We start from the raw sequence: 14,556 nt of genomic DNA on the forward strand, positions 1-14,556 counted from the left end.
GACGATGTTCCACTTATCCTTAAGGGACTGATGTAGCAAATGAGACCATCACCTGTTGTGTTTCGTAACTGTCAGTTAGTTCACAAGACAGGTGCTCTTGATTCAGCATCTACAGTTTTGTTCAGGAATGTTCCTTAGGCAGGCAATGAAAACTCCTTTATTGAGTAGGTAGACATCTTGCTTAGTGTTAATTTACTGCAATTTACAAATCTCAAGATCTTGCTTATCACCAACACGTATCTGTAAGTAAATATTTATTATTCAGAGTTATATGAGTGCCAATAATTTGTGTGCTATCACACCTGAACACATGTATGTAAGTAGTTGGAACGAATATTGCCATACCAGCTTTGACAAACATTTGTGAATCGTCTAATGGGAAGGAAAATTGAAATTGTAGATGGATTATCTCATGAATAATTAATTATTATTCACCTTGGGTGAGTACTGAGCACAAGAAATTTGAAGAAAAATTCTTGTTTTGCTTGTTTCAAGCACTGAAAAACAAACAAGTTGTGTGTACTGATTTGTTAGTACAGATGAGATGACTGAATGCTGAAAGGCATTATCAGTCTTAAATGATGATGATGATGATGAGATGAGATGTGTATCTCATGCTTCAAGTCAAAAAACAACAGCAGTCAAACAGAGTCCCACACAAAAAAAGTAAGTCAGTCTCATGTGCTTGAAAAGTTGTGAACAATTTTTTCTGAGATGCAAAGCAGATTCTTGTAATGAAGTGATTCACATGGGAAAACCGATAGCAGGCAAACAACACATCAGTTTTTTAAGATGAATTGGATGGGAAAAAACATTGCCATTTGCACAGACAATAATTCTGCCAATGAAGGTGATTTGGCAATGTAGAAATTAAGAGGTCTGAAGAACATCCACAAAATTCACTTGACTTTGCATCCCTAACTTGAATTTTTCCTCCATCTGAGGAGTGTGTTGCTGGAAAATGTTTTTGGATACAACAAAAAAATCATGGAAGATACAAACTATGTACTGTATCGACTGTCCTGCATCTCACTTCAGGGATGGATCCCAGTCACTGGAAAAATGTTGAATGTCTGACAGAAAACAACAACCTAACAGAAGGCAATGTCAAATATAATTACATTTTAAACCTAGAAACATTTTTTTCACTTTGATTGTGAGAAGTTTACATGTTACCCTGACGTATTCTCCCCTGAATGTAGAAAATAAATGACAACTAAAACTGACTTATCAGGCACAACTGCTATACTACACACACACACACACACACACACACACACACACACATTGTTGTTGTGATCTTCAGTCCTGAGACTGGTTTGATGCAGCTCTCCATGCTACTCTATCCTGTGCAAGCTTCTTCATCTCCCAGTACCTACTGCAGCCTACATCCTTCTGAATCTGCTTAGTGTATTCATCTCTTCGTCTCCCTCTACGATTTTTACCCTCCACGCTCCCCTCCAATACTGAATTGGTGATCCCTTGATGCCTCAGAACGTGCCCTACCAACCCATCCCTTCTTCTAGTCAAGATGTGCCACAAACTCCTCTTCTCCCCAATCCTATTCAATACCTCCTCATTAGTTATGTGATCTACCCATCTAATCTTCAGCATTCTTCTGTAGCACCACATTTTGAAAGCTTCTATTCTCTTCTTGTCCAAACTGTTTATCATCTTTGTTTCACTACCATACATGGCTACACTCCATACAAATACTTTCAGAAACGACTTCCTGACACTTAAATCCATACTCAATGTTAACAAATTTCTCTTCTTCAGAAAGTCTAGATTTTATATCGTCTCTACTTCGACCATCATGAGTTATTTTGCTCAGCAATTAGCTAAACTCGTTTACTAGTTTAAGTGTCTGATTTCCTAATCTAATTCCCTCAGCATCACCCGACTTAACTCGACTACATTCCATTATCCTCGTTTTGCTTTTGTTGTTGTTCTTCTTATATTCTCCCTTCAAGACACTGTCCATTCCGTTCAACTGCTCTTCCAAGTCCTTTGCTGTCTCTGACAGAATTACAATGTCACCAGCGAACCTCAAAGTTTTTATTTCTTCTCCGTGAATTTTAATACCTACTCAAAATTTTTGTTTTGTTTCCTTTACTGCTTGCTGAATGTACAGATTGAATAACATCGGGGAGAGGCTACAACCCTGTCTCACTCCCTTCCCAACCATATTAGTATGTGGAAAATAACAAAGGTGTGCCTCACATCCATGCAATTAATGAATGTCAGCCATTATGTATACAAGCTCTTCCTTAAAAATCACATGAAGACAATAACCTAGCCTTGATGTAAAAACAATTTGGAATATATGGATAGTGCAAATGAGAAAAATTACATTTATTAGATTGTCTTCAGGTGCACTGACCAAAGAACCAAAAGATAAAAATACAAGTTCTCTTTCTACCAGATCTATACAGGGATATAGTGGAATCAGTAATCATTGCATTAATGATCAATTTTTTAAACATCCCTGAATGTGGGTAAATTTTGATCTTAGCTTGTAAAATGAACCCAGTTCACAAATTTGCTATGTTGTATAACACTTAACTTGCACTAACTGAACAACGTTTAGTATTAATTTAGTTTAGGTGAGGTAGGTTGGAAAAAGCACTGAATCAGCATTTGACCTGACTGTTCATCAGACTGCACATTGTAAAGGGACATCCTCCTGCAACATTACTTTTCGTCAACAGTAGTAGCCGATACCAGAAATATTTTTTGAATTTTCAACATGTCAGTATTATATCAGCCATTTTTCTGAAAAATTTCATATAAGTTTATACACAATACCTTATATTAGAGTTAAAACCCATGAAAAGAAATTACTTTATTTTCGTAGTTACACTTGATATGTACTAGCTCTAAATGTACACTTATATTTTTTTTAAACATTTGAAATTATGAAACATTCGGCACATTTCAATTTTTTATTATTAATTACACAATCTAGTACTGTTTATTATGTTTATTTCTGATATCATCATAAAATAATATTCTAAACTGACAGAAATTCATTTGTCAAGAAAAATTGTAAATCCTCTGGAATAATGTTATTACCACAGAGCAAAGTGGAAAAAAGTGTGCTTCTGGTGTGATCAGAGGTCTTTTTATTTAGTTGGGGTGAACAATGTTATTTTGGCTTTGCTAATGTGAAAATTCAAAAGACCGTGTGTATAGTAAAATACACACAATAAATGATCGAAAAAACAAAAGTTCTGCACAGACATTCTTCAAATTTATTTGGATCAATTAGACGATGAAAACTTAAAATGTGAAAATTTCAGCTTCAAAATTCAGACCCCTAGGTATGAAGGATTGGAGTCAACTGTGCAAGAAAAGATAGGAAAAAAGTTGGTTGTAAATCTTAACTATCTCGAATCTCATGAAAAAACATCATCATCGTAGACAGTAGTGATGACAAAGAAGGGAGGGATAGATTACAAGCCATTAATTGTACATCATAGATACACTACAAAATTGTTTAAGGTCTTGTGTTTCAACAATGGAGGACACGACGTGGAAGAAACTTTTCAAATTCTTCAAGACACTTCTCCATGGGGACAAGTATTGATATGGATATCTTTGAAGTAAACAAAAATACACAGCTCTCAGCATTTATAGCTCTTGAGCACAGAATTTTGACCATTGCAGTACTCATAATTCTAGGAAACAGCAAATTATGTATTAAGGTGGTGGGTATATTAGATAATAATCTTTATAACCAATATGGTAGTGAATGTATTGTTTCTCAGCAGATAATTAATGGTTATTTGGCACTGGCTCTTAGGCAGAACTTTGATTCAACTGAACATACTGCAAACTGTGGTGTCAGTCAGAGCTTAAGAAGTTCGCTGAACACGATGCAAACATGAACTTATGCAACATTCAGTGTGGATGGGTGTTTCAAAACTTTGTAACACAGGGATAAGCAGTTCAAGAGTAAAATCAAAATGGTATTTTCAAAAGTCAACTCACATAATATTCCATCATATGGATGTCTCACCTACTCCTCATTCTGAAATTAGGAAAATCACATATTCTCTCAAAAATAAAACTTCATCTGTACTTGATGGTGTTTTTCAGCAAAGTGAAGACTTGTTATGATATGTGTTGTATTTTCTGAAACATGTAATGCATCACAAAGACAGTGTATTTTTCCAGACATATTGAAACACACCATTGTTGAACCACTATGTGAGCAAAGTGTAACAGCGATGTAAGTAGCTACCAAGATGTTTCACTGACATCATTTATCCAAGTTTCTGAGATGGTGATTCACTCTAGAATAGTATCTCTCCTGTGCAACTTTAATATCAAAACTACAGTTTGGCTTTCAACTGAGAAAGTCATTGTGCATTCATTCATAAAATTTTACAAGAATTGAACAACAAAATAGCACCAGTTTGTATTCTCTGTGATCTATCTAGTGCACTTGACTCTGTGAATCACAACTTAGTTAACTAACGTTTCATGGAATTAATGGGACAGCCTACAAATGGATATTGGCTAATCTAATCAACAGATGCAGAAAGTGTGTTTCTCATACATGTGAACAACAAAATGCCCAATATACAATAAGCAGAATTAGTAATTTTCCAGATGACATTAGTGTTGTTACCATCCAAAATCTATATACAGCAACAGAAGGAGAAGTAGATAATGTTCTTGCAAGTGTTACTGGATGGTTTTCTGCTATTGTTCTGACACACACATTAGGAGGCACCACACCAATAATAAACACAAAGTAGGGAAATAATAACTACACTGGGAACTACAACATTTTGTGTGTCCATATGGATGAGAGTTTAAATGGAAAAAGCACACTTCTGAAATCCTGAAACAACTCAGTTCAGCTAAATTTGCACTTTGTATCATGGCAAATCTTGGGAAGAGACAAATCAGCAAGTTAACATTTTGCATATTTTCATTTAATAATGTCATATGGAATAATGTTCATGGGCAACTCATGATTAAGAAACAAAGTCTGCACTGATCAAAAACTTGCTATAAGAAGATTATGTGCTGCTCACCCAGCACCATTTGCAGACATCTGTTGAAGGAGTCAGGCATTTTGACTACTGCCTCACAGTACATTTATTCTCTCATGAACTTGGTTGTAAATAATCCTGTCCAGTTCAAAAGGAACACTGATGAACATAAGTGCAGTAACATAATGACATTCGTTATTCCACACTGAGGTTGTCTTCAGCACAAAATGGGGATGAACAATGTTGCCACCAAAAGTTTTGATAATTTACTCAATTAAATAAAATTTCTGACAGCCAGAAAAATTAAATCTGAAAACTGAAAAATTTTGACTCACTACTAGTCTGTTCTACAGGAGGATTTCTGTTTACACAAAAAAGATTGTGGGTAACAGTTTCTAATTCACATTTCCATTAAAAATAAAAAAAAACCTTGTAAATGGTCAGCATTAATAATACTCACATATAAATGTGTACTTATGACAACTCATTCCACATCATTACAATTCCTTGTACAAATGATCCACAGACCAAGAATCTACACACCAACTTTACTAACTAACTAACTAATTAACCATCAGTCACACATCCCAAGATTGGTTTTGCCAGCACAAACATTCACTGGGTATAGACCTTTTAAAGGTGGTATACCTTTGCCTTTCTCAGACCTTTGATCAGAATTACTTCTCCAGATGTATGGGTGGCTACAGTTTAAAGTGGATTCCAACCCATGGTGCAACTTCACATCTTGCAAATAATATCCTGCAAATATTAGAGGAAAAATACATGGAAAACAAGAAAATGGAAACTGGACTGACAAGGGTTGAATGCTAAACTGTTTAGATCCATACTCTTACACAATTACAGAGCCACTGAAACAACTTAGTTTTCACCTTAGCCAATAAATATGACTGATAACTGACATTGGCATTCTGTAGTAAAATTATTGTCCTTCTATGGCTACTGACATGCAGTATTAAAGTACAGAGTGGATTTCTGTAAAGGATGATCATTATTCCCTGCCAAATAACTTCACACACATGCTATTCATTGCAAATACGTTTCACATTCCCATTTTTACAATTACGTTGTGTGTCTATGAAATTCCTGTAAATTTTTCACATTATTAGAAGTCTTCTCTAGAAATTCTTAGGGTGGCTGTTATTATCTGCAGCTATTATTTACATCACAGATATTCTCCTTAGCCTATCATTAAAAATAAAAATTCTTACAGCAGCATGAGAATTTTTCAACTTTTAGTGACACAACATGAAGTCTATTGTTTTGCAGTGTCTTTATTATATGATTTGTTGACTACAATTGAAATTAACTCGATCCCCGAGATTCTCCTAGTCAAAGGTGATACTAGTACATGACATATTAATTTGCAGGTAATTTATGTACAATACAGATTTCAGAGTTCAATGTGACAATTTTTTCCCAAAATCTATGATCAACTGCTTTATAAAACTGGCCCTGAGCATTTGAAATATCTGCCTCCCTTCCGTCCAGTGTATACTGAGTAATAGGCCTCTAAAAGGGCAAGGTGGTTTTACGTATGCCGCCATCACCACAATCCTGCTTACAGGAGCTTGCAGGTAGTCTCTACTGAGGATGCTGGTGCCAAACACACACACACACACACACACACACACACACACACACACACACACACACACACAAGATTTTAGGAGGGCCTAATGTGTGGAGAAGACATCACTTCTCTGTATTTGTAAATGTAGTATTTGGAGGAAGTAATAGGATGACTGTGGCTATTGTGCCAGGAAATCATGTACACTTTGGAGGCTTTGAATCTACATTGAAGTACTGGCAGACAATCACCACTAGGTTGTAACTAGGTACAGAGTAACAGAAAACAACATTTTTAGCATCTTTGTGTGGTTATTTTACAACAAAATGTCGTTTACACAAGCTATGCCAACAATTTTAAGATTGTATAACAAATGGCATCTTTGCTAATTATAAAGTGATGGCTAGATAAAGCAAACTGACAAAACTTATGAGAGGAAAATGAATGTTTTTCATAGTGATAATCAGCACTCAACAAAGAATAGTAAACTATTTGCAATACAAATACTTGTTAAATCTAACTACAATACTAATTTCGAATAGCCTTTGAGGGACTTGCTACCTCCATCATCATTTGTACATATTTACTACAGAAATTACAACATTTTTGTGCTTTCCTTCCCTCCTCTTCCCCACCCCACACACATGCACTGTGAATTCAGAAGATGTGTTTATGTAATCTGCCACATTTAAGGAAAAAAATGTATAAATTTATATGGACAAATAATTGTTTCAAATACCATATGTTTAAAGTTCATCAGACATTCCAAAAAGGATTCTAGACAGAGAAGTAAGAAATTATTCCAAGTAAAAATTACTGAATGTATTATGTAGAAATTTGCTTTTGACAAAAGGAAAAATTGAACACGGTTTTCCTGCCTTGATCACATGCTACAACAATGAGAATTTGGCAGGGTCCAGAATGCATACGTAGATGGCCGACTTATTCACACAACTAGTCATTAAGGCGTGGAATCTAGGCTCCAATCCCGGTCAAGGCAGCAATTTTCATATTTTGATTCGTAAGTATATCATCACAATAACTCATAATTCTTATCTGTAGTGACATATACAAGGAACTAATTCTTAAAATATACACGCTAAAACTATTGCACAAGCTCACTGATACTACTTTGGCTAATGTTGAGAGAGGACCGACCCCCCCTCCCCCCTAAAGTCTTTGTTGTGGTGACAGTCTGATTTGTAGCTAAGTCCGACATCTAGGTTATGTTTGAAGGTGACAATTTGGCTGACAGTTGGCAAAGCTAATGGATGTAAAAGCAGAAAAATCTTGTGGTGGTAATAAGCTGACTAGTAGTGAAGCCCCATCTTTATCTCCATGCCATACTGAAAAATACAAGGGAGGAGGTTCAAATTTAACATTTACCGATACTTCGGTTCATTTAGTGTAAATTATAATGCTCTATTTTGCCTGCTTTCCCTAGTTTTCTGCCAGGGGCCTATAATATTACAATGAGTGTAATCATTACAGCCACTATAGTGAAAGCCTGAACGCCAATGGAGAGCTGCATTGCTTATCATTCCCATTATGATCACAACTGTGGCACTATTCAAATGTGCTTAATTTTATATAGTTACATAAATTCTTGAATTACCTCTTGATTCACACACTCTTGCAATTCTTCTTTCAGGTTCACAGTGGATGGGCAAACCCGGACCTGTGGTAATAATAAAACCACATAATTAGTGAGCTTAAGCAGTTGTAATTTTAACAGTTTTCTGTAAAACTTATGACACTATTAAGTTTAACACTAATAATAATTTTATTACTAGTTCTTTTTTCTGAGAGGAATTATCTCGAACAATGGAAACTCCAGGTTGGAATATCAGCAAAAGATAGAATGCTGCTGACTGTAAAGATGACATGTCAAACTGCAAACAGATACAATGGAAAGAAACTTACACATTAGTTTTGTCCTTTTCTGACTAAGGTAATGAGTAAGTGTCTTTTCACTGCGTCTGCCTGCAACTTAGTGTCTCATCTTTCCCTTATGTTATCGATATTCACATAGAAAAGATGTGTCATATATATCATAAACCATTTGCCAAGTAATGGAAAGTCAAGGATTGAATAACAACAATAATATGAAGTTAGATCACTACTCAACACATAGCGAAGATGCCGAGTCTCTGACACGCAAAGTGAAAAGACTGCTACAGTAGCCAGAGACAGTGGTCACATGTACGTGTATGCAAATTGTTCTTGTGCAAATGTGTATGAGCGTTTTCTACATCGAAAGGAAGCCTTTTGGCCAGAAGTTAAAATGCAAAATAAGTTTTTCTGTTGCCCCTGTGTTACTCAATGTTTCTTTTGTATGGTAAGTGCTCATCTATTTTTTCGTAATATTGTTACAAATGACTTTTTCTCAACAGGTGATTTTCGTATACCTATGGATGATACACAAACCCGCTCAGTAACAAAATGTCCTGGATACAGGCATGACAATTCTTACACTGAAGTCACAAAAATGTAGAGAAATGAGATTTTCAAAGTTCAGGGGCTGAGAGTTGGGGGATATTCATTCGTACCCTGTTTCTCCTAGGCTCAGCTTACACAGACTGACCCGTTTCAACGAAGACCTTATTGGTTAGGTAGTCAATTTACCCCGTTATATTCCAAGGGCTAATTTTGTGTGAGTTCTTGCATTTGTGTTTTCGTTGCTTCTCCTGAATTCTTCTAGGTGAAAGAACTGAAAGAAAGAACACAAAATTCACGGTGACAGAAAAGTTTGTTTCAGTTTCCCCATTAAATTTCAGCCTTAAAACTGGATGATATTGCCACATTTTGAAGAAAACTAACAAGAACTAAGTTTTAGCATTAATTTTAAATGAGGATGTAATGGATTTTGGTCCAAAAAATATATTTTTTCAAAAATATTATTTCCTTGATCTACACAGTTTAATCTATGTTGGGTGTGAATTTTATGATGATAGTAGCTTCAGAAATGCCTTTAAATTGTTAAACTGCTCTGCACTTGCGGCCACTCCCACCTTTTCTAACATTTGGGAAACTGCTTGCTTCAGCGGAGTTTGTCAGTGTGAAGGCTATTTTCTTTTGATAACTTTCGCTGACATCTATACCTTTGCCTGAAAACATTGTTGCATGTGGTTTATTTACATTTTGACAATACCAACACACATTATGGGTGGAAGGTTGAATTTGCAAACCTTCACATGGAAGTCAAGATTTATGCATAATGGGTAGTGGAAAAACTGTGTTTAGGAAATGGAAGTTTCATGGAAATCGGTTTACCAACAAAAAAAGAGGATTTAATTCGAAATTAAGCTTCCACATCAAAACTTGGAATAGGAGAATTGTACAGGTGTGTCAATGATGATATGGATACCACTGTATTCAGACTTACTGATTTAGATCTTGTCTGCCAGGTTAGATCTTGACTGTCAGGCTATAAAGTTTTCATGTTCATGTGTTAGCTGTAAAAATACAGAATGCACAATTGTTGTTGAAGAAAGAAGAGTGGGAATAGCTTGTGATTTTAAATTAATTTGTAATTTATGTGGCTATTAATTTTCATTTTTCTCCTCCAAAAAAATTGACACTGGTACATATGATAGCAATTTTAGGTTAACATATGCTATGAGATGCTTTGAACAAGGCAGAGAAGGAGGTAATTTATTGTGTGGTTCCTCGAACATGCCTCCAACTTGTGCAAGGTTTGAAAAAATAAATAAAGAAATGTCTGGAGGTGTATGCGATACTGCCAAAGTTTCTATGAAGAAAGCAGTTGAGGAATTGGTGGAAATAAACAAAACAAAACAAACAAAATAGATCCTAGAGTAGGTATTCATGACAGTGAATGTCCTACAAATTTTACTGACCCTTGTGTGTCTGCAGATGGGACCTGGATGAAAAGGGGTCATACATCCCTATATGGAGTTGCATCTGTTACATGTATTGACTCAGGTAAAGTTTTAGATGTAGAAATTATGTCTAAATACTGCCACCAGCGTGCAACAAGGAAAATGTCCAACAATGAAGACAGGGAGAAACTGTGGAAAGAAAGGTATGCAGTAGCATGCTCTAATAATTATAGTGGCTCAAGTGGGGGCATGGAGGCTGCTGCAGTTGTTAGGATGTTTTCCAGATCTGAGGACCAGTATGGTGTCAGAGATACTAAATACCTTTATGATGGGGACTCCTCTTTGTTCAAAGCTGTGACAGACAAAAATCTGTACAATGCAACAATACAAAAGTTGAAATGTGTTTGCCAATTCAAAAAGAGGCTTGGTGGTAGGCTTCGTCACTTGCTGAAAGAGAAGAAAGGTGAAGTACGTGAAGCTGGAAAACCACTAGGAGGAAAAAGCAGGTTTACTCTGAAAGAAATTGGTTCTCTTCATTTATTTTATGGGAGAGCTATCAGGAAAAGCCCACACAATTTAGAGGTAATGAGGCATGTTGTGTGGGCAATTTTTTTCCAACTATCCACTGACAAAACACCAATGCACAATCTGTGTCCGATAGGCAATTGGTGTACATTCAACAACAGAAATGGGATGTATTCACAAAAACACTAATTACCAGTACTTTTTTTCTTCTTATTGCACTGAACTACTAAGGTATTAGTGCCCAGTCACAAATGTTAGTGCACTAATAGCGTATAAAAACGCAAGGGGGCAACAACAGGATGTACTTACAAAGACACAGATAAACAAAATAAAAGAGTTAGATTTTCTTGGACAAGTCCATCAATGTTATAAAACTAAGAATACGAGCAGCTGCTCAAGTGTCATCAGCTAAAAGTTCCTGTAAGGTAGACAGCAGACACAGGACAACACGAGAGTGAATAAAATGGGGACAGGACAATAAAATATGGTGCACCATCAATGGATGATCGCAGGGGCACTGCGGGGTGGGGTCACCGGACAACAGGTAGCGGTGGCTAAATCGTCAGTGCCCAATCCGCAACCTGGCCAAAATGACCGCCTCTCGCCGGGAAGGGTGTGAGGAGGTCGTCCAAGCCATCAGGATTGGTTTGATGGCCCTAACCCCACCAACATCAGTTGATGAGACACAAAGCACACCAACGTGGCCAGGAATCCACAAAAAAAGGACACAAGCGCCAGCATCAGCTAGTGATTGAAGGAACCGTTCAATTCATTGCGCGAGAGGGTGGTCCGAATATGGGTCACAGAGACTCTGAATGGCGCTCAAAGAATCAGAGCAGATGCATAGGGAGAATGACGATGGCAGCGGATATACTGAACAGCCTAATAGAGAGCAAAAAGCTCAGCTGTAAAGCTTGAACACTGGTCAAGGAGCCGGTATTGAAACGTATCATCCCCAACGACGAAGGCACATCCGACACCAGCAGTAGTCTTGGAGCCATCTGTGTAAATAAAGATGTTATTAGCGAGCCTCAAACAAAGTTTGACAAACCTCGAGCAGTATATCGAATCCGGGGTCCTCTCCTTCAAGGTGCACGTGAACCTGAGCCTGGAGCCAAGGTGGCGTCGGGCTCTCACCCACTCGAAAAGTCGTAGGTAGGGTAAAATCAAGTTGCTGAAGCACGCGACGAAAGCGAACTCCAGGAGGTAACAGGGCAGAGATGTACAGACTGTATTGGCAGTCGAAAGCATCGTCAAAGAAGAAGAAATATGACAGGTGGTGGGGCATTGACATCAGTCGGCAGGTGTACCGACAAAGCAACATATCGCGCCAGTAGTTGAGCGGTAATTCGTCAGCGTCGGCGCACAGACTGTCAACAGGGCTGGTGTAGAATGCTCCAGTCGCCAGACGTAACCCCTAATGGTGGACAGAGTTTAGACGGCGTAAGATGGACGGCCGGCCAGAGGAGTAGACAAAGCTCCCATAATCCAGGTTTAATTGGGCAATGGACCGATATAAGCGAAGCAGGACCATTCGATCTGCTCCCCATGGCGTCCCGCTGAGAACACAGAGGACATTTAGGGAACGGGTACAATGAGTAGCCAATTAAGAAACATGTGGAGACCAGCAAAGTTTCCTGTCAAATGTAAGACCTACAAATTTTGTTGCTCCACGAATGGGAGAGCAACAGGACCGAAATGTAAGGTTGGGGGAAGAAACTGTTTGTAACACCAGAAGTTCATACAGACCGTTTTCTCACCAGAAAAACGGAAACTGTTAGCGACACTCCAGGAAAATAGACGGTCTAGACAATGCTGAAGACAACGCTCCAGGAGACATGTTCTCTGAGCACTGCAGTAAATCGTAAAGTCGTCCACAAAAAGGGAGCCTGAAACGTCAGCTGGAAGGCAATCCATTATTGGATTGATAGCTATGGCAAAACGGGCCACGCTCAAAACAGAGCCCTGGGGCACCCCATTCTCCTGGTGTCGTAAGCCTTCTCCAAATCGAAGAACACAGCCACCGTCTGGCGCTTACACAAAAAATTGCTCATAATGAAGGTTGACAAGGTGGTCAACAGCAGAGCGGTGCCTACAAAAGCCACATTGGACATTGGAAAGAAGGCGTCGAGATTCAAGGAGCTAAACCAATCGAGAACTTACCATGTTCTCCGTCACGTTGCAGATGCAGCTGGTAAGGGAGATGGGGCAATAACTTGAAGGAAGGTGTTTGTCCTTTCCTGGTTTGGGTATGAGAACAACAATTGCTTCACACCAGCGTGTGGGAACATGACCTTCAGTCCAGATGTGATTATAGGCGTGAAGAAGAAAGCCTTTACCTGCAGGAGAAAGGTTCTTCAGCATCTGAATATGGATACCATCGGGCCCCGGAACAGAGGATCAGGACCGGGTGAGTGCACTTTCGAGTTCCCACACGGTGAAGGTAGCATTGTAACTTTCACGATTCAAACACTGGAAAGAAGTTGGCCGTGCCTCCTATGCTTGTTTTCAGGGGAGGAAGGCTGGGTGGTAATGGGCAGACATCAAAACCTCCGCGAAAAAGTGGCCGAAGGTATTTGAGATATCATCAGGACCCAGAAGGAGTCCATTCGCTACAGTCAGGCCAGAAATCGGGGAGTGGACCTTGGTGCCAGATAGCCGGTGCTGGCCACCCCAGACAACGGAAGGAGGAGTAAAACTGTTGAATGAGCTGGTGAAAGCCACCCAGCAAGCCTGTTTGCTTCCTTTGATAACACGACAACATTGTGCAACGAGTCGTTTGTAACTGATACAGTTCGCCATTGTACGGTGGCGTTGGAAGGAGCGTAAAGCACGTCGTCGAGCACGAATAGAATCACTGCATGCTGTAGCCCACCAGGGGTCTGGGACTCACCGTGGAGAAGAGGAAGTACAAGAGATTGGATATTCAGCAGCAGTGAGAATAACGTCTGTGAGGTATGCAACTTGACTATTGCAGCTGGAGAAGTTTTTATCATTGAAGGTAGCCAGGGAGGAGAAAAGCCCTTTAGAGATGTTCCAACTAGTGGAACGTGGAGAAGGGGGTGTGATGCAAGAGATGGATTACACAGGGGTAATGGTCGCTTGATTATGTGTCAGACAGACCACTCGAACCGACGTGCAAGTAGGATAGTGTATAATGAGAGGTATAAGTGAGAATAGGTATGTGTTGCGTCCGAAAGGAAGGTAGGTGCACCGGTATTTAAGCAGACTAGATTGAGGTGCTTGAAAAGGTCTGCCAAGAGGGAGCCTCTCAGGCAGGATGCTGGAGAGCCCCAAAGGGGATGGTGGGCATTACAGTCTCCAATCAAAAAAGATGGTGTACGAAGCTGAGCAATCAATTGTATCATGTCTGCCATAGTAAAGGCAGACAATGATGGAGTGTAAACAGTACAAATGGAAAATGTGAAAGTGGAGAGAATAATTTGGATGGCAACTGCCTGCAGATCTGTGTGCAATGTGATTGGATCATAGTAGACCTCATCCCGAACCAGCAACATGACCCCTCCATGAGCCGGAATACCTGCCACAGGGAGTAGGTCGAAACGCATGGAGGTATAGTGTGACAGGTCAATAC

General features: G+C 38.8%; 2 protein-coding genes across 10 annotated transcripts in view; both read right to left on the reverse strand.

Moving 5' to 3' along the window:
* Window positions 1–14,556, reverse strand: part of LOC126426959 (zinc finger protein 726-like) — an 809,906-nt gene that overhangs the window by 512,353 nt on the left and 282,997 nt on the right. For all 9 annotated transcript variants that reach the window (XM_050089076.1, XM_050089080.1, XM_050089074.1 and 6 more), the window contains exon 3: window positions 8,210–8,272. In XM_050089076.1, coding sequence (XP_049945033.1) covers window positions 8,210–8,272 — 63 coding nt within the window. The remainder of the gene's footprint in view (window positions 1–8,209; window positions 8,273–14,556) is intronic.
* Window positions 1–14,556, reverse strand: part of LOC126426958 (uncharacterized) — a 474,113-nt gene that overhangs the window by 177,034 nt on the left and 282,523 nt on the right. The window lies entirely within an intron of this gene.

The sequence above is a fragment of the Schistocerca serialis genome, chromosome 11, assembly GCF_023864345.2.
Source record: "Schistocerca serialis cubense isolate TAMUIC-IGC-003099 chromosome 11, iqSchSeri2.2, whole genome shotgun sequence".
NCBI lineage: Eukaryota > Metazoa > Arthropoda > Insecta > Orthoptera > Acrididae > Schistocerca > Schistocerca serialis.